Source organism: Microtus ochrogaster, chromosome 4 (assembly GCF_000317375.1).
Source record: "Microtus ochrogaster isolate Prairie Vole_2 chromosome 4, MicOch1.0, whole genome shotgun sequence".
NCBI classification, from domain to species: domain Eukaryota; kingdom Metazoa; phylum Chordata; class Mammalia; order Rodentia; family Cricetidae; genus Microtus; species Microtus ochrogaster.
Window position 1 is genome coordinate 84231602 of NC_022011.1, and position 27601 is coordinate 84259202.

The following is a 27601-nucleotide window of genomic DNA, read 5'->3' on the forward strand; positions in this document are numbered from 1 at the left end:
AGTCTAGCTCAGCTTTCCTTTGCTGTATATATAATACATATGTTCAACTTTTAAAATCGATGTATTGCAAACAGAAACAAACGTGGAACCCTTGATGCTTGTTGAGTTGCCTGCTTCCCTGAAAAGCTGCCCGGGTCTGAGCTTAGGTAGGCATTCTTCTCGCGCGTCTCTTTCTGGGTCTCAGCTCCTGCGGTGTGAGTTCTAGGGTAGCTGCTGAACAAGAAGAGTACTTGCTTTTCCTCTTTCACCTCTGCTTCTCCTTAGCTGCAGTTGAAGAATTTCTGCTCCAGAGTCCGGTGGGATTGGGTGGGGTCAGGAGCAGGGACTCCAGCCCTTGGGCTCTGAAGTTTGAATCTGAGGATGCTGGGACACCTTCAGGAGAGCCTTCTCATTAGGACAGTGCTAACAGCAGGGAGGCAAGGAAATAACTGTGGCTTGCAAACCCCAAGTGGTTTTATCTCATTGGAAGGGGGGATTGGCAAGGGCCACAGGGACCAGGCATCCTCCCTTTCCTATGAGATGTCTTCCCTTCAGGGTCAGAGAAGCAGGGACTGGGCTCAGGGCCAGATTGCTTTGCTGGGCCCCTGGTGAGGCTGAGATCCCCCAGCTTGTAGTCTCCTCTATGAAATAGGCCTGCACAAAGTGGACCTGGCTCTAGGCTCCATGATAAAAATCTGGGATCCCCAGATTTCCCTTGGTCACCCCCTTCCCTTCCTGACACCCTTGGCTGTGGGTGCTTATCTCTACGGAGGCTGCTTGCTTGCCAACCCAAATCTGGCGCCTTGTAGCTGCTCACAGCACAAAAAGCCGGAGAGATCAAAAGCATTTGTATGGGCAGTTGAGTGGGAGGTGAATATTTAACGCTTTTGTTCATCAATAACTTGTTGGCTTTGACCTGTCTGAACAAGTCGAGCAATAAGGTGAAATGCAGGTCACAACGTCTAACAAATATGAAAATATACTCATCTCGGTCCCAACTCAACCCATCGGGTTTTCCCAATTTGTCTGGATAAAGCTTAGGTAGGCCCAGGATCCCCCAGGAAAGACGTGGGTGAAAGGGCTTGACATTAGCAGAATCTGGAGTGGGGATGCCTTTAACCAAACAGGTTCTAGTCCTTTTTAGAATTGGCACCCGGGAAATCCCTTCGAAATAGTCAAAACAGTACAAGTGAAAGAAGCGGTGGGAGTTAGAGGAAGAGCGAAGTGCGGAGTAAAAGTGAGCTCCCAATTTTGCCAGTTTTGGTGAAGGGAGTTCCCCTGCCCCCATCCCATCAAACTAAGACCAGGCTTGAGAGCAATTTTTGAATTACTAGGGAAGGAATCAAAACAGTACTTAGAAATGTGGACATCTTCACCCTGCTATGAGGCATCCAAAAAACTCGGCTCAAACCAGGGCATCCCTCTGCCTCTGAAATCAGCCCAGCCCCAGAGTGCATCTGGGCTCTTGATGCCCTGAATTGAGGGGCAAGCCCAAGACAGCGGAGGCGCTGGGGCGGCGAAATTCGCGAACTTTTGTGCTCTTCTGTGCTGCTGTCGGCAAAGCAAAAATAATGAAACTTTGTGATATGTTTGTAAATGATTTCGAATGACCCCTCGCCCTGCCCTTCACCATTAGCGCGACGGTCTCAGCCCAGGGCGACTCGGTGGCCGCAAACAGCGCCTGCCTCGGGGTCTGCAGCAGCAGCAGCAGCAACAGCAGCAGCAGCAGCAGCAGCAGCAGCAACCGCAGTGGCCGCCGCAGCGGGATCCGAAAGTCCAGCGGGGCTGAGGGCCCACGAAGGTAAATGCTTGAATTCTGGGAGGACTAGCTGTGGCCAAAAACCTGGCTCAGGAATTGGTGGAGAATATCCCCGCTTGCCTTTTTCAAAACTCCCTGACGCTGAGGGCCTTTGCTTCGTTTTGGGAAATACCACTTGATAAGGGGCGAGAGATTTGGATTCTGGAAGGGGGCAATAAAGCCTCTATCTCTGGGGTGAAAGAAAATTCCCTTTTTTTTTCTTTTCTATTTTTAAGAAGCAGCTCCTGATTGCTCAGCTGCTCCATAGCCCTGATCAAGGCAACAGAATAAGGGAACTCATTGCTGCAAATTGTCTCCGGAGCCTACCTGAACTGTCTCTGAAAGCAGGGCTTGGGGAGTTCCTGGTGGCTGAGCTGAAGAGATCTAGGCTGGCGGCTGCCTGAGTGTCTGCTCTGGGTAGGACCCGAGGTTGTAACGTTGTCTATATATACCCTGTAGAACCGAATTTGTGTGGTACCCACATAGTCACAGATTCGATTCTAGGGGAATATATGGTCGATGCAAAAACTTCATATGTCTCCAACATAGCCAGAGACCGAGGCGCCGAGAATTGGGGCTGCAGAGCCGGTCAGCCACCTTTCTTTTTCATTACCTTTGATTCCAGATGATCGACTTTGCCTGGTGACATTGTGCAGCCTTTTCTTGGAGAAGCCCTCACCTTTTATCAAGAGAGGTTCCAGGGGGTGCTTAAGGGGTTGTCTGAGTGTTAGGCCAAAGGGGCAGGTTTTAGGGTACTGGGGAGTGAGGTGAAAGGCCAGCAAGCTCCTGCAGCAGCTGTTCCTTCAGGAGCATATGATGTCCCCAAATGGGGCTCACCTGGTTTTAGGGCCCTTGTGTGGGAAGAAGGCAATCTGGAAAGAAGGCCATTGGAGACCTTTGGGGTAACATTTAGGTAAAGTTAAGGTCCCCTCATCACCATCCCAACCTGACCCAATCCACAGCTACCAGATCCAGGACAGTTGAAGGGCCTCCTGACATTTCAGCAAGACCTAACTTCAACTAGAAACACCCCAGCCTGGACATGGGCAGAAAACCATAGCGGTTACTCATTGCCTAACTCAATTCAGATCCGCCAGATACTGGTAACTTTTGGGTGACCCTGATGAAGACAAAGCCAGGACAGGTCTTTGTATGTCAGAGTCCAGGACTCCCGCCAGCTGGCCAGGCAGGCTGCCTGCCTGGGACACTCTCTACCCAACTCAGAGGCCACATTGCCCACGCTCATTCTTCCTTATTTCACACCCCAATAGGAGAATTCGCTCTTCCTGGAACTGTGCCCACTTCGGGGACAGCTTCAGGCGATGGTGGTGAGGAGGGCATGGGAGGTTAGCAAAGTCGGTGGAAGACAAAAGCCGGGGTAACCTGCTGAGAACAGGGGTACTGGGGATAGAATTGGAACTATATTAACATCTGTCAGGGACTCTCAGATGTGGCACGGCAAGTCACTTGATTACACGTATGTTATTTAGTTAAATTTGTTAAAATTATGAGATGCTCACAAACCCGGTGATAAACTCGCTCCCTTCCTATTGGCTGGCCTGGTCACATGGCCGCCCAACTTTATTCAGTTGACAGCAAGTAGGAGGGCCCAATGGAAGGAGAAAAAAAGACAACACGAGAAAAATTAGTATTTTCTACCTTCTGAAATTAATGGCCATGAGTTCGTATATGGTGAACTCTAAGTACGTGGACCCCAAGTTTCCTCCGTGCGAGGAATATTTGCAGGGTGGCTATCTAGGCGAGCAGGGAACCGACTACTACGGCAGCGGCGCACAGGGCGCCGACTTCCAGCCCTCGGGGCTCTACCCACGGCCCGACTTCGGTGAGCAACCCTTCGGAGGCGGCGGGCAGGGGCCTGGCTCAGCGCTACCGGCGCGGGGTCACGGGCAGGAGCCGAGTGGCCCAGGAAGTCACTACGGTGCCCCGGGAGAGCCGTGCCCAGCGCCCCCTCCTGCGCCCCTGCCTGGCGCCCGGGCCTGCAGCCAGCCCACCGGCCCCAAGCAGCCGCCCCCGGGGACAGCCCTCAAGCAGCCGGCTGTGGTCTACCCCTGGATGAAGAAGGTGCATGTGAATTCGGGTAAGGAGCGGGTGTAGGGACCTTTCAACCCTCCCCCACCTCTGCTCGCCTCTTTTGGCCTGGGCCCCCTGGAGGGTGTGCGAGTGGGTGGGGGCTTGTGAAGCTTCCTTGGGCGCCACAATTACTCTCTCCATAAATTTTTATAGCTGAGGGAGCAGGCCGGGACCATGTGGCTGGCTGCTTGGCTGTGGGCGCAAAAGGGGGTGGGGATGGGGGTGGGGTGGGGGAGGACTCCATTTCCACAGCAGAGGGAACGCAGAGCAGGGAGAAGGGCATTTCCAAAATGTTGGAGATCCTGAGCCTTTGGTGGGCCAGGGAGAAGGGAGCATCTTTGAGGTTATGTGAGCCTGGGGAGTGGGTGCGTGAAAGGGGTCGGGTGGGAGTGTGTGCGTTCTTAGGGAGAGGGCGGGAGGGAGGAAACAGGCAAGCTTGGAGCACAAGGAGGGCCGAGGGGCTGCAGGACGCGCCAGGAAGTGAGGGCAGAGGCAAGCCAGGGGCCTAACTAGTGGCCGGGCTCTGACCTGGCTGTCTTGTCTGTTTTATCTCACAGTGAACCCCAACTACACCGGCGGGGAGCCCAAGCGTTCCCGGACAGCCTACACCAGACAGCAAGTCCTAGAACTGGAAAAGGAATTTCATTTTAACAGGTATCTGACCAGACGCCGTCGGATTGAAATCGCTCACACCCTGTGTCTGTCAGAGCGCCAGATCAAGATCTGGTTCCAGAACCGGAGGATGAAGTGGAAAAAAGACCACAAACTGCCCAACACCAAGGGCAGGTCTTCTTCTTCTTCCTCATCTTCCTGCTCCTCCTCTTCAGCTGCCCCCAGCCAGCATTTGCAGCCCATGGCCAAGGACCACCACACGGACCTGACGACCCTATAGAAGTGGGGACCCTGGGCCCATCCCTCCCTGCACTCCAGGTTGAGGCGAAGCTGCGGGTGCAGGCGGGGCCTGCTGTCACCTCACTGGGCTCTAAGGTACTGTGGGGGTGGACCTGGGACTTGCAGGCCGCTCTTGGACTAGGTTACCATCCTGCCCGAGGGCAGCCCCCTCCCTAAAGGGATGGGGTGGGAGGGTGGGCGGGCTTCTTTAAGTATATTATCATATGGCAGGAGCTACTGAGAACATAAAACCTTGGCGAGCCATTAAACTCATGAAAACCTCTGCTGTTGGATGTTGAATTTGCAAATGAAGGTTGGAGGCTTACTCCAGTGGGAACCTGGACATTCTCCTCCACACCACCCCTCCAGGGGGCTGCGTGGCTTAGTAGCTGTGGGGGCAGTTGAGGCAGAAGGCCAGCACCCAGTGCTAGGTGCTTTCAGTGTGAACAGAAGAGATGGGAGAGAATCTCAGAACTTTCTGAGTTATCTATAGAATTTCTGCTGTGATAAAAAAAAAAAAATGCTTTGCTCCCAGTGGCCCAGGCCCAAAGAAATAAATCCAAGAAGGAAGTGGAAACGGGTTATTTTATGTTCTGATTATGTTTGCTTAAATATTTATTTGTTGGGGGAATGGACTACAGGAAATCCGTGGCACCTGTGTGCCAACAACCTTAGGCGAGTGAAAAGGATCGAGCTTCTGGGGCTGAATCAGAAATCTGGGGACTCACTTCTGGCCCTAGTCGGGATTTTGAGCTCCTCCCTCCCACCCAACCCCTGGAAATAAGTGTAGGAGGCCCTTAACCCTCCCAGAGGGAAGCCAAGGACCCAGGAAAACTGAGCTTTGAAAATGTATTTCCACATGTGCTTGCTCTAGCACTGTGTTTGCAAGGTGGTTGAAAGAGAAGGGGAAAAAAAGAAACAAATGGCTCAATATTTTTCTCTGGGGAAAGAAAACAAAACCTATATGCCCTGGGCCATCAGATAATTTCTGAGTTTTCTATTCCAACTGGATTCCAAATGCTCCAAGTACCTCCAGATAGCAGGATTTTTATAGGAATCAGAATCAGTGTATGGCCTATGGGGGCGGGGTGGCCCTGTACAGTAGGGAGAAAGAGGGTAGGTAAGGAAGGAAGTCTTGTTTTTAAAAAGGAACTAATGGACTCTGGAAGTCCACAAGTGTTGATCTTAAAGAGATTTCCCTGAGGTATGTGTATGTGTGTGTTTTCTGAAGTGTTTCTCAAGACATTACTTACAAGTAGAAATTGTAAAAGTCTCAAAGTTTTCAGGCCCACTTCTTTACCTTGAAACCAGTGGCTTTAGAACAAGCTCAAACAACAGGAAGGATAGTTATTTATTTACTTTTATTTCACGTCTGGGAAGAGTTCAAATCTCATTTTCTTAAAACACTAACCCTTAACAACAAGAAAGATAAGAGTCAAAGGTGATGATAGAGTTTATACACTCAAATGAAAGGAGGTTTTGAAAGCTTGAACCCCAAAGCTTGGGCTTCAGACAGAACCCCCTGATTGCAGTCTCCCCAGACCCATGTAAGAAATAGGGAGGGGTAAACTTAAGTTTTAATCATAAGATCAATAGTGCTGTTACTTTTTTCAGTATTTCAGAATACTTTAGAAGGTTTCGGTGGTTGTTTTTAAAATAGATTTCAGTGGAGGAGGGAAAGGCCTGGGCTTTGGTTCTGCGTCTCCAGAGCTGAGGGCAAGGATTCGACTGGAGTCCCTAAACTGAAATTCTGCTTCTCTGAACTATCTTCCAAGCCTTGGTCTTTTGTATTAGACCCTGGGGAAAGCTCTTTGTTCCTCCTTGGGGTGAGCCTGGCTCTCAGACTTGCACATGGCGATACTTGAATATCACCACGTCGGGATATTAAAGATGGATATTCCTGCATTATTTGCATCATTGTCTCTATGACAAAAAGCACAGAGTTCATACATAGTCAAAATGTCTTTTTTCTGACGCCCTCACGTTGAGAAGCTGAAAAGGTATTTTACTGAAGTTGGGCTAAATTACAGAATCAGGTTCATCCAGAGGGCAAATTTTCTGTTCGATTGGTTGTATTCCAGCCGGGAGGACTGACCTCTAAACCCTTAACCTTTGGACTGTAACTACCCTTCTCTTCTTTTCCCTGTCCCTCTAACATGGAGACAGTCTTTGGATGCTGCGTTTGAAAAGGGCAGCTAGCTATCCTTGGGCCAATTGGCAAGTTGCTAAGATTCTTTCCTAAAAGCCAAATCTGAGCATACATTGAACCAAGGCCTTGGGGCGGGGTAGTATATATTTTCACAAGATTCAACCATCTATAGTTGCTATAAAGATTATTATGTAGATTTTTCCCCCTCTCCTCAGAAGTCCTGGTTACTCCTCCAGCTTCAGACCAAAAACTACCCCTCCTTCCTCCTGCCCCAAGGGAAAGCCAAAAGTATGCTTTCCAGAAGAAAACCCTGGTTCCTTCTCAAACACAGCCCCACTACTTTGGAAAGTAACTTAATCCGGGAAACAACTTCTTTGTTTTTAAGTCTCAGCTCTACCACTCAGCTGGGAGGAATTGTCTTTTGAAATGCTAATGGCTCTTGCCTGGCCTAAAGAGCAGTTGCCAGTCCTGAAGTCCTAGTCGAACCCTAGTGTCCATTTGGGCCCAGAGGAGTGGACCAGGAAAGGGGTAGCCCCCCCTCCCGCACTTCCCCCCACCCTGGTCACCTAGGGCAGGGAAGGAACTGCCTCTCCATCTGGGAACGTGCTGTAGAGAAAGCAAGAGGTAGAAAGGCCCTAGTGCCCATTTGCTGTTATTTGTTTCCAGTTTGTTCCCCCAAATATGAGCCAGAAGTGTTTATTTGGGTGTTTTAAAACCTGTGTCGGGGTTGGTGACTGGGGCTGAGGAGCAGAGCGTTTGCTGAGGACACTGGGCCTCTGGCTCACACCTCGTTCTGTCCATGGCAGCCTTTTGTTGAGAGGTGACATTGTCAGTCAGCCCCTTGGAGTCTGCTCACAAAGATGCTTTTTAAAAATAGAATTGACCATGTTTTACTGCCACCGATTAAAGTATTATTTATATTAATTGTTGCCTGTAGTTTTGATGTAATTCATTGATCTATATTTGAAATAATAAAAGGTGTAGTAAAATCTCCCTCCTGTTTGGTGCCTTGATAGAGACTCTTTGTTAAGTTTCCTAAAAGCCAGCATTCATTATAAACTATTTATCTTTTTATTTTCTGCAATAAAATTGACACCAAGTTATTTGGTGCCTATGGTGTGAAAGTGAAAAGTCATGTAAGGTCTAGCAATTCTACATTTCTGTCCACTCCCAGCCTGACTTCTATACTTTGTGAGCATTGGAAAGCCTGATGCCAGATCCAGGGTGCAAGGTGGAGGGCATTATTTGTTGAAAGAGAAGCAACTGCTTGAACTACTAGGAGGGTCCAAATAGGCTTTCTCTCTGGCCAGTTCTTAGGACCCCCCCCCCCAGGAAGTTTTCCTTGTGTGAGAAACCTTCCCACTCTCCAGAGGCTGGGTGAGTGCTTGTTCTGGGCCCAGCTGAGGCTGGCTGGCTGGTGGTTGCTCCGACCTGACCTGTCTAGCCCCCCATCTTGGATTCCTACTTTTCTGGGGCTGCTGAACCTCTCTGGGGTTACCAACACCTGCCCCCCTTCCCTGCATCCTCCTGGCCCCTCAAACAACAATAAACACTCTCTAGTATAAAAAGTACCATGCACTATTTTTATCATGAGGGCTTTCCCACATCTTGGCCTCAGGTTTGAAGAGGGGGCCAAGACAGGAGTTCCAAAAGAGATAGGGGGTGTCTTGCTGAAGACAGGAAATGAGTAGAATAGATAAAATAGAACATATGTCCTTAATATATGGAAGGGCTCGACCCAGACGCGTGGACATGTGTATTTATAAGTGCGCAGACAGAAGTTTAAATATTCAGACACATTTTATGATTGTCCTCTGCCCGTCTTCTGGTTAATGGCTCCTCCTGTGCCCACCAATACATCAATACCGCTGTGTGTATTGAATCACCGGCAGGGATGAGGAGGAAGCGAGTCCATAGCTGAGCCCGCTGAGTACAGTACAGTAACTCGGACCCTCGGCAGACGGCGCCATGTTGGGGAGCCCTCCCTGCCCCCCACGCCGGGCTGGGCGGCCGGAGCTCGGCGGCAGCCGGGGGAGGGCCGCTCATAACCCGGAGAATTTTCAAAGTGCGAGGAAGATGATAAGAATAGATTTCTACAAGTCGCGACCACGTGATTGGCGAAATAATTAATTCAGCACGTCCCTTAAGAAACACGGAGTCGTCATTAATCTGCCACGCAAAGGGCTCTCTCCGACTTGGAAAGTGCAGGGATCCCGAGAACACGGCCCGCCGAGGGGGGTCCCCCCGCGCCCGCAGACCCGGCCCCGCAGCGGGCGCTGAGCGCGGCCCGCAGGTAAATATTTGGGCTACTTTTATTTCATCAGATTTCAATCCTTAATGAACTTAGCTGTCAGAGCCGCTGACTAATAGTTGCCGTTGCTTCCCTGGTTTGGAACCGCGCGCCGGCCAGAAGTTGTTAGTGGCTTGGATTGTGACCTTTGGTTCAGCGAAGCTTTGCACTTATGAAAAATTACTATGGGCGGCCGAGGGTGTGTGTGTGTGTGTGTGTGTGTGTGTGTGTGAGAGAGAGAGAGAGAGAGAGAGAGAGAGAGAGAGAGAGAGAGAGAGAGAGAGAGAGGGTGTGGATGAGGATGCCGAGGGTGTGCGAGGGGTGAGGGTGCAGGGGGTGAGGGTGCAGGGGGTGAGGGTGCGCGCAGCCTGCTCCCCAGACAACAGGAGTTTAAAGAAAAAAAAATCCCGTCGGGCTGGGGACACTCCTGGCGCACGCGGGCCGAGGTTGCCCGGTCGCCTGTGTCTACCGGGAACAATGGTCGCTGTCACCGCATCTGCCGCCTATTCTTAAACCAGCGAGAAAAGGCCCTGGCCCTCTTTTCAAGCGAGGCTCGTAAATTTTTCTTTGCGTCATAATAGAAGGCTATAAAATCGAGTTGAAATTTTACCCCAGGCAGATTTTAACCAACAGATAATGATTCCAAGCTACTTCTCTCGTTCTCTGCCTTCCCCACCTCTAGCTCAGCGGCTCATCGCTCCAGCGAGCAGTTTCTCCTTGCTTCCTCTTTAGTTTCGGATTTGTAATTTTTTTTGAATATCTAACAAAAGGAAAAGAAGCCCTCCAAGTCGGAGCAACCAAAACAAGGGGAAGCCTTCGAGAAAGGCACGAGGCTGTGGTGAGCCGCAAAAGCGACAATGTCTCTTGCTCACTTTTTCAGTCTTTTTTCAGCCCCCACTCCAAGATTTGACGTCCTGAAGGCGGTTGTGCTTCGGTCCAACCCCACCCAGCTAGCCACGGCCTGAGATGGGGGCCAGTACCAAACATTCTCTTCTTTTAGATGCAGGCTCTGACCCGGGATTCTCAATGGACAGTCCTTTCCTTCACTTCCCCCCACCCCCAACATCCGTGCCTCCACTGACTTTGAGGAGAATTCAGAGAGCAGGCCCTGTGTGATTAGAGTTTAGAGTTGTGTGTATGTTTGTTTTAAAATTTTGATGTGTGTGTGTGTGTGTGTGTGTGTGTGTGTGTATTTCTCCTTCAGGACAGCAACAAAGTTTTCCCCGTTATGAATTATACATTCAAACAATAACACATTAATTCAATTATTCAAAGATGACAAATGTTTATGTGCTTAGCAAGTGACTCCTGCACGCAGATTCCGGGTGCTTTCTCTGCTTGCGTTTTTTCTCAATGAGAATCGTCTCCCCGCTCACCCCACCCACTTCGATCCACTCAGACAGCCCCTCGTACGTTCAGAAAGGAACCCACAAAAAGGCTTCCCAGTCTCACTAGAGGTCGGGCCTCCAACAGCCTCCCAAGGCCCGGCTTGGCGGGCACAGGCCCGGGCTATTTTATCAGTGTGACAATTGCCCGGGTTGGTGTGATAAATCATCGTAAGTAATTCCTGAAAGGGTGTGAGGCTGTTGGGGGCCGGGCGAGGACTGTAAATCTTTCCGGTTTATTGCTCTATGAACATATGCTCCGATTGAAGAAGGCTTAGATCCTTTCCTGGAGACGAATTCCCGCAAAGCAGCCCCCCCTCTTTGACTGGGGAATTAACACTTGCAGTCCGCAGCGAGCTCAACCCCTGGCTAGAGGCCTGGGGGCGGGGTCCTCAGAATGGGGGTGGAGTGGGGTTAGCCTAAGGTCCATTACGACTGGCACCCCAAGTGGGTCTGAGCCGGGACAGGTGAACAAAAGGAGGGGACTCCCTGTTAAGTTTGGGAGAAGGATCTAGTGACCCTTTCTTTGGAACCTGCTGGGTCCTCTAGATTGCGGTTTCAAAATCTTTTTTCTTTCCCTGGAGCTCATATATAGCTTTGGGGTTCACTTTGCCTCTTAAGAGGCCATACAAGCCATGGGACATCAACTTCTTGGCAAAGCCGCTAAGAAACTGAGAAAGCCAAATTCGGGAGGGAGTTTCCCATCATATGGGGTTCTAGGGTGAAGGCGGACTGACCAGAGGTTAGACAGGGGCTCTCTACAACCCAGGAGTGAGCCTTGACTGAGATTCGAGATTCGCTTAACTCTTCTTCCTACATGCAGAATATCTGCGGCCAATCTCATCTAGTCGCTTGCAGAGTGGTGAGATCGTGTTCTGATACAGTAATTCTAAAATAGAAATCTCGTTATCCCCAGGTAAGCCCGATTCAGTAGGCCCCCTTGCCCTCTCGGAGTTACCGCTGGAAGCGGGAAGCTGCCCGGCTGTTGTTGGGCCTGCGGGATCCCGTTGGCTCCGAGCAGTTCCGGAATCACACAGGATCCTGTCGGCTCTGAGCAGATCTGGACTCACACAGATCAAGGTGGGCAGGAATTCCTCGCCTAGGTGACTCCAGACCCCAAAACACTTGGGTGTAGTGCTCAGAGCGCCAAGAAACGAGGTCACGCCAGGGCCTGCCCTGCTGCTAGGCATTTTTTTTTTCTTCTGGTTTAGTAGCGGCAGCTCGCCTGCTGGGTCCGCGAACCCCAGCCAGCGCCCCCAAGGAGTGGCGGGGGTGGCAGGGTGACAGGCCAGAATTGAGAACCAGCGAGTCCTACCTTAAGGCAGGAACGGGTGCTGTGAGACTTAAGTGCCTGGCGGGGGGTGAGGAAAGCAGGCAGACAGCAGCCTGGGGGACGGGCAGGACATCTTGTCTAGGTGCGTGCAGATACGGAGTATAGAACGGTAAGGAGCTAGGGAAGCCCCGAATTTCTTTTTCATAGTCCTTTCCGCAAAGGCTTCTAAGAGGAAACCTCTAAAATGTCCAGTCCACTGGTAGGTCTGGCAGAAGGCCCGACCAGGGTCAGAGGTCTTTGCCCGGAGAGACTCTCAAGTCCTCACCCCACTGCAGTCGGCCAGGCTGTGGCTGCGCTGATCCCAAGCCGCGGGGATGGAGGCTTTCCTTCTCTCCTCCACAAGAGTCTTGCCCCAGGGAAGGCTCCTGGGTCCCTAGCTTCCTGCGCCCCTCCTCCCAGCCCCCAGGCCTGGCTGCGCTCTTGGGCTGGATGGCGTGAAAGTTTCAGCCTCAATCAGTACAATCTTCCCTCGGGGTCACGTGAACAAATATGCTCGCATTTGAAGGCAGCGTCTGTATTTCCCGACTATGAGGGGGTTTCCGGGGCTCTCTCCAAATTCAGAAAGGACCACGTTCCGAAAGCAAAACAAATCCCGAGCTCTGGGGGGCCTGGGAGGGCTGGGCAGGAACCCAGGAGTGGGTGGGGGAGCAAGTGGCCTCCGCTCTGGGCCTGGGAGCGGACCGGCGGGCGGGTGGACCGACCAGCGAGCAGCGCAGGCGAAGCCAGCTTGGGGACTACAAACTCGTTCCTCCAGCGTTTATTGGTAGTTGAACCTCAGCCTGGTTCCGTTCTACCGGGAATTCCGTGTGTTCGGGTATATGGCCGAGTCTGCAAGCGCACAAGACCAGGGTTGGGACACTGCTGTCTGCAGACAAAGGGGGAAGGCTAGCTCTGCCCCCCACTGGCGCCCACTCTGAGACTGAGGACACCAGGTTTATGATAAATTGGGATCCAGGTAAGCAATTGCATGACAAAATGGAAATCTTTGGGCACGGTGCTGTTTGCTGCCCTGAGCGGGATACTAAATATGATTTATTTTGTGTAATCTGTGATCTTGATTATTGCCAATTGGTGAGGCAGCCCGCAGACCTAGATGCGCGCTCCTACATATACATTGAGGACGGTGATTAATCGTAACGAGGTGTGCTTTTATGGGGACATTCCCCGCCTACCAAAAGGTTAAGAGGACACCACCTTACCAGGCTTGGAGGGTGGCTGGCAGCGTTGGGGAGGGGGTGTAGCAGTTTAAGGAATGGGTTTGTTGAGCGGACTAGGGGCTGGAGTTAGTATTTTGAGGGTAAATGTGTAGTTCGAGAATGGGCTGAAAATGGGATGAATAAAAAAAAACTTTTTTTTTTTACACTGTCACTGCCAAAGTAAGATGGAACATCATATTAATTCTGCGTCTTGGACTGCTGGGCTGGGGTGCAGGCGGGTTGATTTATATGCATTTAAAATAAACTGTATGACCAGCCAGCTCCCTGCATTGTTCAGGTAGCCACCACCAAACACTGGCGAGCCTTTACCTCTTGCTGTTGGCTTCCCATTTTTCCCCACAGGAGTAAAAAACGTCCCCCAATTTGAAAAGACCCCCCCCCAAAACTACCCTGAAGAGTATGAGAGGCTTCTCCAGTCTCTCATCATAGGCTGTGACTCTTACAATGATGAAGAAAGGTTTAGTGTTTCTGGGTCCTTCTACCCAAATAACCCTAAGTGGTAAAAGCTAAATCATATTGGTTTCTGCATCCCACATATCCCTTTGTTGACTTGTTCCTCCTAACTTCAGCCTACAAGTGTAGAAGACAAACTATCGCAGGTCTTTACCCCCAACCAAGGCAAGGGTGAGTGGGCCAGATCCCAAGGCACTACCCCATGGAAGGAACCCCAAATTGAGGTACACTCCCGAAATTTAAGTTGGGCCCGGCCCTACTGGGAGAAGGGACTAAGTTCCACAGCCCTTGCCTTCAAAGGGAGCAAGACAAGTTGTTTTGTCAATCAGCTGCACTGGGCTCCATCAGAATTTGAAGTCGGTGGACGTTTTTCTTTGCTCACTGCCTCGGAGCTGCGAGCCAGCCAGCTTAGTCAGCTGAATCCAATTACTGCGAGCAGCATTTCATTTGGCCCCATGGAGCACTCACTTAGAACTTCCCCGAAATTTTCAATAATCCTCACCAAGGCTCCTCTCTGGCCCCCATCCTGAAGAGTTTTCCCTGGGTGCACATGGTGGGTGGGGTATGGGGGTCGGGTTGTCTGGAGCCAGATCTTCCCCAACAGCTAGCGGGCAGGACCCTTCTGCCTCTGAAGTTTCTGGCTGAGAAAGGAGTACTAGAACTCAGACAGGACGAGAATCCAGCCGGGTTCAGACCACGATTTGGGGCACCCAAAAGACAGAAATTAGGTCAGTGCCGCCTGGTTTGAAGAAGAGGAGGGAACGCAGAAGAAAGCTCTGGAGGAAAGGTGTTTTGATTGTGACCCAACTAACCAACTTGGGATCCGTTTCCCTCTCCACTTCCCGAGACCCCTGTGCCCAGAGCTCAGAAAGTACCATTCACCATAAAAAGCCCAAGTACGAACTTACCGGGTTCCTCAGCACCTGGAAAATAAAATTTAACTAGATCCATCTTCTTGGGGAGTGATTCTACTTCTAAAAAAAGCCCTTTTCAAAAATAAATAAAGATAATCGCAGGTTGATGTCTGCCCACGCGATTGCATAATATAAAGTGATTTGAGGACTTCGACCATGGGTTTGAGCATCCTGAGAACCCCTGCATCTCTACTGCGCCATCCTTGGGGGCCCAGTCAAGCGGGTTGGGGTGTAGTAAGCAGGCAAATGACATGCCCCTTTGGACCCAGGTCGTCTGGGAAGCTGAAGCCAGGGCGCAAAGTTAGGAATCCTACCGGGCTGGGATCTCTCTGAGGCGCTTCCGTTGGGTGTTCATTAAGGGGTGAGTTATTGCAGCGTGAGCCAAAGGTCACTTCAAAGGCTTATGGCTACGCTCTCTAGTCTTTAGAAGCGCCCTGAACGCTTTGTGTGGGGTTTTCCCGGGCGCAGTTTAGTGTTTGCAAACTACTGAGTCGACAAATTGCACAGGGCAGATCAAGAGAGACTGCGCCTCTTTCCTTTCACCTGACCAGGGGCCAGCGCCTGCTGGAGAGCGGCTTGGGGTGGAGGTTTTGGGGTGGAGGTAGGGAGGGCTGTTGGTTTCTTAGGCACTTTAACAGAGTGGGTCCGCTGTCTTCAAGGCGATTTACAGCCTAGTCCTGATCCAGAATTGAGCATCCCAGGCCCAGAACGGTATGGGTATTCTCTGATAGACTCAGGAAAGCTAGCTGAGCCAGAGATACAATGTGCAAACCCGGGATATAGCCAGTGCTATATCCAGGTTCACTCGGGTCCTTTGGGGGCAGCTCTAGTAGCATCCACCCCAGGTGCACCTAAGTAGCTAACCTCCTTTCCTAACCCTTCCTCCCACCTCCATTCACCGCGTTCTCTGCGAGGCCTGACCCACTTGGCTCACCCCGGGTCCTTTCCTCACGACCAGGTTCTCTCCCCTCCCCCACCCAGGCAAGGATTTTTGCCCTCTAGTTCTCCTGGAGCCAACTGAGTCTTCATTCTGCTGGGGCCAAAGCATCTGGAATGGCTGCAGGCTCCACATACAATAGCCACATTGATTATGACACCCTTAAAGGGGGTAAAGGCTCTCTTGGCAATGTTTGCAAGACAGAACCGGCTGCTCCCGAGTTTTCCATTTTTGTTCCAGATCTGCTTCTGCAGAATATCAAAGAAAACTGAAGAGCCTACAAAAAGAGTTAGAAACAAAATTCAAGACAATATACTCACACAGAAAACTGTGGCGCGTGGGGGGTGATTTAAATAAATAATCCCCACCGCATTTCCATGTTCCTTCCCTTCAGCTCAAAGTAGCCATCCCCAGGATTCCCACATCAAGGCATAAAACAAAGGGCGGCTTTGAAGTGGATCACCTCAGTGTGAGCGGCTGCCTGTTACATGAGAACCGATCATCGGCCTTCAAATTTATGGCGCTTTAATAGAGTAGGTCCGCTGTCTTAAATGCAGGGTGTGTTACTGTACTGAGTTATCCGGGCTAAACAGAAGTGATTTAGAATGGGCGCTCTGGGCTTCCCAAAGGGCAGAAGAGGCTCAGGCTGAGAGGTCGAGACAATGTGGGCAAATGGTTCTTTTCCCAGCAAACCCGCTGAGGAGTGGTTTCCCAAACCTGAAGTTGCAAAGCCATCAGGGAAAAGAGTGTCAACGCTCGGTCCCACTGAATTAACAAAAATGCCCAGTAAGAGTTGAGACCCGTGGGTTATTTGAAGACCCGGCTTAAGCAAAGTAAGGCGTTAGATCAACGTAAACCTCTGAGAATTTTAAGAGAAGCTAACACAAGCATCACCTCCCACTTCTGTCTTAACTGGCACCGACTGAAGGTGGAAGTCCCGTTATTTACTACCATTGCAGCGCTAGACACAGCCCGGTGCTGTCGGCTCCCTCCCAGCCCCAGCCTCCCTCTCCCGCGGCCTTCTCGCAGCCATGGCGGGCGAGCAAAGGCCAGGCCGGCTAGCAAACGCCTAGCGGGTCTCTGCGCGTCCATGGAGCCTCCCCGCGTCGGAGGCCAGGCGGGTAGCAGGTCTGTGGTCCTCGGCTGGACTTGCGATCCTCTCTTTCCAGCTCGGGCTACCGAGCATAGCTGCTGGCCCAGGCCGGCGCCGGCCACTTTATATAATCCCGCAGCTCGCCGCACGCAGGGTGTGTGGACGGGAAAAGTGCGGAGTAGGGGATTCTTTTGCTGCTCTGCCTCCTACGCGGAGCCTGTTTTCCACTTCTGAAAAGTGCCGGGCCTTGGGAAGTGTTTTTCTTTTCATTCCTTACTGAAGCGTTTACTGCTGCCGTGGTCGCAGTCATAAATTTTGCTACAAACCACAATGACAGGTGCATTGATATGCACCGTGAGAGCTCCAGCTGCTTAATAACCCTGTCCCCTGGCCGCTGTGAGCGCCTTTTATTTATTCGGTATCATATTAGGTATTGATCTGGGCAGAATTAAGTGCAGTGAGCAAGTATCAGGGCTCCGTTGCTTCTGAGGCTAGGACTACTGGGCGGGCCAGCGCGGCTGGGGAGCGAGGGATGCGAACTCTGAGAGGGTGCCTGGCCTTCCTTCCGGCTGGAAACCATTTGGCCCTGTCTTCTGGGCCTGCGGTTGGGCCTCCACGCTGGGTTGGGTAACTTCCAGGGACTTTGGAAAAGAACTAACCAGTTCAGTTAGGCGACCCTTCCCTAAGAGGAGAGGAGTGCTCCAGAGGACAGGGTGGCTGCACCGCCCTGGGTTCCTCTGGCCGGGGTGTGTGTGTGTGGGGGGGGGGGGGGATAGAAAGAGAAGGAAGAGGGGGAGGGGCTAGGAGGAGGAGAGGAAAACTGAGGACTACTCCAAAATAAGAAGTCCTGCTCAACTGCTCCTCCCCCAAAGCTGTGTCCCCCCCCCCCCCAAGGCATTTGGATCTTGGTGCTCAAATGAGCAAAGGTACCAAAGGGTGAGAAAAGAAAGCCTTAACGGGGAGGGGGGAGTGATCGAAAAGATGAGCCACTGAACAGTTGACCATTGTCCAAATGATTTATGACCCAGTCCCGTTTTTTAGGTTCAAGCAGAGTTCACAAGGAGTAGAGATTTCTGGAAAGAAATAAACTTTTTTTTTTTTTAAAAAAAATCAGTTTTGTAACAATATTTTCAGGTTGTGCTCTGGAAGCGGAGCTTCTTTAGGGCTCTGTATGGTGGGTGCTGCAAAGTTGTGCATCCCTGTGTGTGTGTGTGTGTGTGTGTGTGTGTGTGTTCCTGAAAAGAAGAGCACCGCTGCTACCTTTGATTGTAAAGAAGTGGACATTAGCCCATGAAGTGGGCCTGGAAATTCTTTGAGACAATGTAAACAGGCGAGAGACGACTCTGGTTGTGAGTGCTATCTGTGCCTCCGAGGCCTTTATAGAGAGATTTTGCTAAGAGCATGCCACAGGAGCAGAAATAATATGTAAAAGCCATCTGTCTCATAGGCTCCCTTGGTTCCTCAAGAAGCTATTTTAATGTGACTGGTCCACCTCCCAAGACAAACTTGGTCAACATGGAGGCAGAAGGGGGATGTTTTGCTTCCACAGCTGTCAAGGAAGTGATAAAGCAGCAGCAAACAAAATCAGGTGGTCCCAGAAGTCTGATGCAACCATTCAGACTTCCAGAACGGAGCAGGATCCCTGAAAAGCCCTAAAACTTAGTCGACCTAGTGTGGCAGCTTCTTTGGCCTGAGGCAAACGTATATAAATATTAGTCACAGAATGAGGATTTACTGTTCCTTTGCTCTTTGGTAACTTTAATAGTCAGGGGTTGGTGTTGAAAATTAATCAAAAGAATTAGTCTAGCTTTGTTAGGTGGATATCTTAACTGCACACATTTATGGATACTAGCAGAAACAAGGCTTACAACAAAACATTTCAGTTATTTCTGCAACCCATTGAGAAGGACCCATCTCTCTCATCAAGATAAATGGCATATTCACTTGTGTTCTAAAGCAAAATGGGCAACCAAACTACCAAACAAAGGCTAATTTGGAGACTTTTCTTCAGGGTTGGGCTCTCTGGTGGAAATACAGGGGGAAATTAACACAGAAGTGTTTTGGTTCCTGTGTTTAAGTCTGCATGATGTGGTCTCTCGTGATGGAGGAAACCAGGGAGAATTTTGGGATGAACTCAAGCACTGAGGCCAGAGAGCTGACCTGTGGGTTTTCTTTATCAAACAGACAAAAGTGATTGAACGATATTAGTTATACTTTAACTCCTGGGGAGCCTTTCAGGATGGGTGGGGAGAGCACCGCCCTCATGAAGAGTCAGAGCACACAAAAGGAGAAGAATTTTTCTTAGTTCCTTTCCATCCTTCTAAGTCTGAGTCCATCCATCATGTCAGGAGAACTTCTCTCATTGGCTACAGGTTGGGTGACAGGTGGGGCAGAATGGACTGTCCCGAGCAGAGGTCAGTATAATATCTATTTGTGTAAAGAGCCAAAGGAAAACGATAAAGTTATGAGAGCATCTACCACTCACTCACACTGCAGCATTTTAAGATCTAAATCCTTTCACTGTTTTTTAAAAACACCCCTCCTAAAAGTGGCAGAAAGACAAAGTAGGAATGTGGGAAATGCAGATTTAAAAAAAAAACCACACACAACCTTTCTCCCCCCCCCCCCAACCCCCCCTTAGCTTCAAAGTAAGTTTGGGAGTCTTTAAGTCTTCCTTTTTTTTTTTTTTTTTTTTTTTTTTTTTTTTTTTTTTTTTTTTTTTTTTTTTTTTTTTTTGCTTTCTAGTTTTCTACACTGTAGATTTCAGAGTGCTGACCCTTAAAACTAACTGTGGATTCTCACCCTGCCATCAAAGTGGACTGTCTTCTGAATCTAGGTGGGAAGTTCTGGAAACTCTGGCTGTGTAATAGGGCTTCTCTTTTGTCCATCCAGACTCTGAGATTAGGGCTTGGGGGTTTGTAGAGCCCCTCACAGCATTAGGGCTTGGGGGTTTGTAGAGCCTCCTTACAGCTTGCACAGAGCCTTGGAGCAAGCAAAACCAAACCACAGGATTATCCAAAGACTGACTGTGACCTATCTACTCATTCATCCATCGATTCAATAAACACTACCATTGAATACTAGAGTTATGTAGATGAAAAAGAAAACACAATCCTTCCCTTTAAGAAGTTCATCTTTTAGAGGAAGACTCAGTCATCCATAAATGTTTTCCCATGCAGGCTCAAAAGCTGTGTTGACAATCTTGGAGAAAGACAATTCTCTAAGAGAATCTTGAGGTGGAAAGAACTTCTTCCTTAGGCTAAAGTTGAACTCAGGAGGAAAGGTCTTTTCTTACATTTAAGAGAAATACTCCAACTTTTTCAAAATTTTGTTTAAATTGAGCTTCATAAAACACCAATCCAGAACCTTGCCCATCCTTCTACTTCAAAGTGAGTGGGAAGCTGAAAGCCTGCTCTAGTCTGTATTGATTGGTCTTGCCAATGGCAGTCCCTCTAGGATCTCTCCCCTTTCTTTCTTGGCAGGTCACCTGGAACCTGGGAGTTGACCCAGCTCTCTCAAGATACAGCAGACATTGGCCTTGGTGGTGAAGGGGAGAGTGGTAGTCAATGTTATTTGAGCAGGGTCAGGAGGCCCTGGAACTTCCTGAGTGCACCATGCAGAAGGCTGCATACTATGAGAACCCAGGACTCTTTGGAGGCTATGGTTACAGCAAAGCCACGGAGGCATATGGCTACAGCACTCCTCACCAGCCCTACCCACCCCCTGCCACTGCCAACTCCCTGGACAGTGACTACCCAGGTTCTGCCTGCTCCATCCAGAGTTCTGCACCTCTCCGAGCCCCAGGCCATAAAGGAGCTGAACTTAATGGTAGCTGCATGAGACCCAGCACTGGGAACAGCCAGGGTGGGGCTGGTGGCAACCAGCCTCCTGGGCTGAACTCTGAGCAGCAAACACCACAGCCGCCTCCTCCACCACCCACCTTGCCCCCCTCCTCGCCCACCAACCCTGGAGGTGGAGTACCTGCCAAGAAGACCAAGGGTGGACCTAATGCTTCCAGCTCTTCTGCCACCATCAGCAAGCAGATCTTCCCCTGGATGAAAGAATCCCGACAGAACTCAAAGCAGAAGAACAGCTGTGCCACTTCAGGTAGCTCTCTGGGCATCTCTAGACCATAACCCTTCAGACTGACCTTAAGAACCAATTACCTGGAAGCCAAGAGACTCAGGTCTATAAGAACAACCTTAGCAACACTGTATCCAAATGTAGAAATGTCTGTCTTTTCTAGTGATTCTCATTGGATACATACTCTTGCAGAGACAGGGCATGCTTTCCTCCCTGATGCCCTTGCTGGACTGATCTCAGGCGTATTAATAGGAAGTTCTTTCTTATGCTGACATATTATCTGCTGTCCCAGGCACTCGTCATAACTCAGCTTCCTCTTTTACCCACCAGCCCTTCAAATGTGAAGACAGGCAGGGTGTGGCTTTGTACACCTATAATCCCATCACTTGAGGCTGAGGCAGGAGCATCTTGAGGTCAAGGAGCGCCTAGGAAGCGTAGTGAGTTCTTGGACACCATTAAGAGATTTTTGTCTCAAAACAGAAAGCCAAGTCAAGACAAATAATACCCCCAAAGAAGAAAAAGAACCATGCTCAAATAAGTTATAAACATTATCTATTTATTTTATTTAACTTTCCAAATACCTCTTTAAAATAGACACATGCTAACACCCTCATTTTTCCCAGATCCCCAGAACTGCAAAGTGGTGGACTTGGGATCTAAGGGCCTTCAGGGCAAAACTGTAAGACTCAGCTCGCTCTAGAGAACCCATAACAGGGAAGAGCAGGTTCTAGGGGAGAGAATAATTTGGAACCAGAGCAGCTGGAGGCTTTCCTGCCCTGGGAAGGGAGACTCTAGAGCTGAGGAGACTTCTATTGGTTCATTTTAAGTCTGAAGAATATGGGTCCAGTGAGGAGCCTTCTCTCTCCGCCCAGGCCCTTCCTTCTTGAACGGTTCTGGCTTTGCGTTCTTGATGGGGTTGACTCTCTGGGTCCAGGGCTAGTCTGGAGCCTGGGATGTGATTTGTTATCAGGTCTCTGCTCTGCCTGATGCTCCCTGGGCTTGTGGCTCCTAGAGGAAAGCGTCTTCCTGCTCGAAAGCTCCCTCCTCTGCCCCTCCCTCCTCAGCTCAGACACAGGCCCTCCCTCCCAGGAGAAATCCATTTGTCTTCCCAGTGAAGGAGTGGACAAGCAGCTGAGGGGTGGCAGGGGAGGTGAAGCCAGTGCTGAGGCTGCATGGCCATATGCAACATGCTTTCAGCCTGGCCTTGGGATCCCCTCAAACTCCAGGGCAGTATCTTGGTGGGGGGTGTATTATCATCTCCCGGCCTTTGGGTGCACCTGGCTGGAGTCAGGTGCCAAGACCCCCTCCCTCCCTACTTCTTCACTCTTTGGAGTGCTTGACTTGTAAACAAACCAGGCAGGCTGGAGCTACCTCAGACACCCCAACCTCCAGCCCCTAGTCCCCAGCAGCAGAGCTTGGGAGAGGTGTTCAAAGAAGCCTGGCTTTTTTTTTTTCTTTCTTTCTTTCTTTGACAGGGGAGTGTCTCACGAGTTGCTCTTAGCCTGACAGTAAAGTCCTTCATGGCCTGTGGGTTGAGATGAGATGGTGGGGTAGGGTGGAGAGGAAAGGCAAGGCAGCAGCTGCAGGTGCGACTGACAGGTAGGCCTAGAGGCGTGGAGAGTGAGTGTTCCTTCAGACTTTGACCTATCAAAACCTTCTACCCGACTGGAGGGAGCGGAGGTGAGAGCAGAGGGGGGAAAGGAAGACAGGAAAGCACCCCTCTCTATTCTGAGGTTCCCTACCCCTCGCTCAGCACCCTCTCTGTCTCTACCTCTGCCCAGGAGAAAACTGCGGGGATAAGAGCCCGCCGGGCCCAGCATCCAAGCGGGTGCGCACGGCGTACACGAGCGCCCAGCTGGTGGAGCTGGAGAAGGAGTTCCACTTCAACCGCTACCTGTGCCGGCCGCGCCGCGTGGAGATGGCCAACCTGCTGAACCTCACCGAGCGCCAGATCAAGATCTGGTTCCAGAACCGTCGCATGAAATACAAGAAGGACCAGAAGGCCAAGGGCATCCTGCATTCTCCGGCGGGCCAGTCCCCAGAGCGCAGCCCACCTCTTGGAGGAGCGGCGGGCCACGTGGCCTACTCCGGCCAGCTGCCGCCCGTGCCCGGCCTGGCCTACGACGCACCCTCGCCGCCCGCTTTCGCCAAATCGCAGCCCAACATGTACGGCCTGGCAGCCTACACGGCGCCGCTCAGCAGCTGCCTACCGCAGCAGAAGCGCTACGCGGCGCCCGAGTTCGAGCCCCACCCCATGGCGAGCAACGGCGGCGGCTTCGCCAGCGCCAACCTGCAGGGCAGCCCGGTGTACGTGGGTGGCAACTTCGTCGACTCCATGGCGCCCGCATCCGGGCCGGTCTTCAATCTGGGCCACCTCTCACACCCGTCTTCGGCCAGCGTGGACTACAGCTGCGCCGCGCAAATCCCTGGCAACCATCACCACGGACCATGCGACCCTCATCCCACCTACACAGATCTCTCGGCTCACCACTCGTCTCAGGGACGCCTGCCCGAGGCCCCCAAACTGACACATCTGTAGCGGTTGCCGCCGGCCTGGTAGCTCGGTGCAATTACCTCTCTGGTTTTGGGGGCAGGGGTGGTGGCGGGGCGGGGCCCGAGGGGCAGCTCGGGGCACCCCCCTCCCCGATCTGGTCTGGCCGCTGCCTCTCGAGTCTCCGGCTTCCAGCGGCCGAGGCTGACACTACTGGGCCTCCCCTCCAGGCGCGTCCTCCTTTGGGTGGCTCGCTATAAATCAGCCGCAAGGATCCTCCCCTGTAAACCTGACAGTGCCATATACTGCGGACCGAGGGAGTCTGGTAATGGTGTCCCTAAGGTAAGTCCGAGACCCACCCGTGGCGTGTCCTGAAGAGGGACTAGAGCCTGGAGAATCCCGGGCCTGGCCCCTCCGTCTAGCTTAGTTTCAGAGACCTTAATTTATACGCTCCTTCCCCTCCTGTAAAGATTGCATCGGACTAAACAATCTGTATTTATTATTTGAAGCGAGTAATTTCGTTTCCCTGATTATTTATCCTCGTCTTAATGTATTTATGTGTATATTTGTAGAATTCTCCAGCCGGGCCTAGGTACGCGCTCCCGGGCCTTGGGGGCCGCATTTCAACTCTTTAGTCCCCTTGGTCTGAACTAGTTGAGAGTAGTTTTGAACAGTTGTAACCGTGGCTGGTGTTTGTAGTTGATGTAAAGGATTGAGATCACAAACGGCCCTTCATGGTTAGAGGCGGGCAGCCCGGTGGCATAGCACGGCGTTTCTCAACAACCGAAGCCCTCTTCACCACTCGACACAGCTTATTGATTTCAAATTGTCTGCTACTATTTGAACAAACATTTAGAATAAAAAAATTTTTTCCTCAGTTGGAAGTGTATCTGTGTTACTCACACACATTTGCAGGCAGACAGCTCTGCCTTGATCCCTCTGTAAGCCCCTCCCCCAATAAAAAAGAACCCTCTCAAAAATACTTTGTTTATTCGGAACCTATTGCATAACTTGTCTTGGAGGGATGCTTGATTACATTCACGCTATTGAAATTGGGCGGCAGTAACCAGAGGGTGCAAACCTGGAGATATTCTCGGAGCGTGATTGTAGTAGGGTTTTGCCAAAGTAGCACCTGCGTGACTCTTTCTACCACCTCTTTCTGGACATAATTGTTACATTGGAGGGGGGGAGGCAGAGCTCTTTTTTCTGCATTAAATAATAAAAATTAAACTTTTGGAAAAAAAACCTGACAATCAAAGAAAAAGCATAAGAGAAACAGGAAGGATTAAGCTATGAAAACCTAAGGTGCAGTGGTATAAAAAGAAATGACCATCAGAGACAAGCTTTTATCTCTAGGAAGTGCTCAGGATTTTTTTTTTCCTTTGTAATGGTCAGTAGTTCATTTCAAAAGAAAACAAATGTTCTCCACAAATGTAAAATAATAAAAGTTTCATGAATGGAACATCACACACAGAAACACCTTGTTTACTCCTGCTTCTTTGTGCAAAATGGGCAAAAAGCCTACAACATTTATAATCGTCTTGTAAATACTAGTATGGCTCTGACTAGGGCCGGGCACTTACACCCACTTCTATAGAAGGGGGTACTTGGAGTCTTCAGACAAGGTCCAGTTACTTTGTATTTCAGCAAAGTCCACCCACACATCTCTATTTGGTTTGGCAAACATGCAAGCCCCGCGACCAGCCTGGTGACAGGAGGTGGGATTCCTATTGTGTGGAAATAGCTTCTCTGCTGGTGGGACAACTATCGTTTTCTATTTGGATGTTTGTGTTTCGCTCCGTAATGATGATGCAAAATAATATTTAGTTTCCTTGTTCCTCTGTGCTGTTTTTTAAAATGGCATGTTAGGCTGGGGTGGGAGGGGATAGCCTTTTGCTAAATTTCACTCTATCTGAGCAAGTTTAAAGTATATATGTTGTAGAATTGTATCAACAGAATAAATGACTTCAACCGAAGGCATATTTTACCCACTCTCAAGGCTTAACATTGTTTTCTATGAAACTTGCATTTATAGACAGAATCTATAACGGCAAGAAATTATTATTTTAAGCTCTTAAGGAAATGAAAGAAGAGCTAGCTGCATTGTAGGAAATCACAGCCCACCTTTCTTAACTGACTAAATATTAAATAGATGAATTGTCAAGCTGTTTAGATTCAGCCCGGTTTCTCTCATCTCCTCTTCCTACCATAAATAATAATAAAAATACATAATGCATCATGGCTCCAGGCATTTCCCAGCGCGGTGGGTTACCGCAGGAGTATCTGCTGAGTCTGCGGGTGTCTGTAAAACCCCAAGTGTCATCTGTGGCTTAGGGTTTCATGGATTAGACTTTAAACAGTGTCTAGCCTGGTTGACATCAGCTTCCTCTCACACATGGGCTCTCTAAGGAAGTGTCAGGTTGGGGGATCCATCTGTAGGCAGCGGCAGCCTCCCAGGCCCTGTGGTGGTGTAAGGGTGTTGGGAAAGGGGGGAAGAGGTAGCTTCGACCAAATCTGCGGCCTTCTCTCAGATCCCGAAGTTGTAGAGACAGCAGAGAATTGCTTGGTTTCTTTCCTGCCACTGACGTGAATCACGTGATGGACACACTCGCTCCTAGCGTGGGTGGGGGCTGCGGCGAGTTCTGGGAGGGCGCACTCCCACGCGGCCGCCCGCCGGAGAGAGCTGGGCCCGCGGCACAACCATTTAAAACTTCATAAATTATAAACAAGCCGCCTTGGCCTTCGCCATAAATTCCGCTCCTCTTGAGCCTGCAATTAGTGTTAGGAAGCACCCAAGTCTAAACACAACCAAACGCCCTCTGAAGGGCCCAACTGCCCGAGGTTGCAAGCCTTTATTTATTTCCCGGTGCCACCCCTTCTGCACCCGAGGTTTGCACACAGTCACCTCCTCCCCCGCCACCGCGGGCAGTACACACTCCGCTGGGTTCCCGCTCAGCCTAGGAAGGTCACAATAGCAGCTCTATCCGCAGAGGCGCCTGCCGCCTCCTCCCTCCCGGGTCTCGGAGAAGCAAAGAAAGAAGAGTGGGGGAGGGGAGCCTGGCCAGCAATGGCGTCCCAGTCTCAGGCCTCCGCTCTAGCTTCAAGACCCCTGGCAGGACACTATGCGGGAAGTTGGCAAGGGAAGGGAATCACCACCCTAGGTTGTCTTTCTCCCACGACGCACGCCGTGAGGCAAAGGACCACCGACCCTCATCGCCAGGTTGAGGATGACCAGAAGCAGACAGGTCTACCCGAAGCACATTGTGCCAGTGGCTTCCTTTCCGGACCTTTGCAGAGAAGGCCTTAGCCACAACAGGGGGATATGCCAGAAGGGAGGAGCACCCGGGCCTCTCCTGAGAGTGTTGGTCTTGAGAGGTCTACCTCTTTTGCTGTAGGGGAAGGATGGTTTAGTTCAGGCCTTGACCAGCCCTCCTTTATTCTCCATAGCGGTTTTTTTTTTTGGGGGGGGGTCGGGGGTCGGGAAGGTTGTAGATCTCCCTTAGATCTGAAAAACTTTAGCTCTGAAGGAAAGAAGTCAGGTTCTTGAACCTGGTTCATGGATGGCTGTCATTTGGGTATCCCTAGTTGTTCTGTCCAGAGAAGCAAATGCAGGTTGAAGCAGGATGACAATCAGGCCTAAGGGGATAGGGTCCTGCTGCAAAATGGAGGTGGAGGCAGAGGAAGAAGGGAAGTTTTCCCTGCAATCTGGGAAACCTCGGGATACATTCTGGTGAGCAGCCAGCCAGGGGAAGGGAAGTTGCCCCGGAAAGCCTTGGAGAGTAGCCCTGGCCACTGGTTACTCCACTAAGGAGATAAAAGGGCGATCAGGTACATATTTTGCCTCCTGGCTTTCAGAACACAACCTCATCCAGGGATGTGACAGAGAAAAATCCGCCTCTGACAGAGTCATTAAGTTAACCATCCATTTGTACCATTTCTTTGTACAGGCTTTCAAAGGGGAGAGAGGAAGAGAATTCAGAGCTAGTACTCTCCTTTGGTCCTCACCAGAGATGCATCAGCCAAACTGGTTTCTGAGGCCCCAGAGGCTGCTAACCTTGTTGGACAAGATTTTTTGAATTTCTGGCTCTAAGAAGTATTAACGGGTAGCGATCACCTATACTAGCTCCCCCTTTTCTTCTTCCTCACCCTGCACCACACCACCAGCCCTGGATTGAAGAGCTCTTCTCAGCCTGCAGCCTTAGAAGTCCAGGCTGTCCTTTGTTGAGGGTTTTTAGTAGGGAGGGCATAGGAGCCATGAGTGGGTGTGTGTTTGAATAACAAAGAACTTAACTCTTCCTTCTAATAACAGTGCGGTGGGAGGCACAAGCTTGTTTACACCTTCAGTATTCAAGGAACTGTCTGTCAAGGGTCTGTCTTGACTTCACCAGGAGAATTGACTGAACCGTCCTTCTGAAGTCAAGAATTGGGTAATCCCAGCTTAGAGGTCTACCTAGCGAGGTCTTCTTCATCTGGAAGTTCTTGGCGAAACTTCTGTCT

At 50.5% G+C, this 27601-nt stretch overlaps 2 protein-coding genes across 2 annotated transcripts; both read left to right on the top strand.

Moving 5' to 3' along the window:
• Positions 1 to 3426: 3426 nt before the first annotated feature.
• Hoxd4 (homeobox D4) lies at positions 3427 to 4760 on the top strand. The gene is made up of 2 exons (XM_005346601.3): positions 3427 to 3875; positions 4426 to 4760. The coding sequence occupies exons 1-2, from the start codon at positions 3449 to 3451 to the stop codon at positions 4758 to 4760; spliced, it is 762 nt and encodes a 253-aa protein (XP_005346658.1). The 5' UTR covers positions 3427 to 3448.
• A 15336-nt stretch (positions 4761 to 20096) lies between these two features.
• Hoxd3 (homeobox D3) lies at positions 20097 to 23152 on the top strand. The gene is made up of 2 exons (XM_026778667.1): positions 20097 to 20637; positions 22395 to 23152. Exons 1-2 carry the CDS (start codon positions 20097 to 20099, stop codon positions 23150 to 23152), a joined length of 1299 nt encoding a protein of 432 aa, XP_026634468.1.
• Positions 23153 to 27601: the final 4449 nt, after the last annotated feature.

Coding starts and splice junctions, on each gene's coding strand:
- Hoxd4 (XM_005346601.3), top strand. CDS start 3,449: ATGGCCATGAGTTCGTATATGGTGAACTCTAAGTACGTGGACCCCAAG. Junction 3,876..4,425: donor GAAGGTGCATGTGAATTCGG/GTAAGGAGCGGG, acceptor TTTATCTCACAG/TGAACCCCAACTACACCGGC.
- Hoxd3 (XM_026778667.1), top strand. CDS start 20,097: ATGTTATTTGAGCAGGGTCAGGAGGCCCTGGAACTTCCTGAGTGCACC. Junction 20,638..22,394: donor GAACAGCTGTGCCACTTCAG/GTAGCTCTCTGG, acceptor ACCTCTGCCCAG/GAGAAAACTGCGGGGATAAG.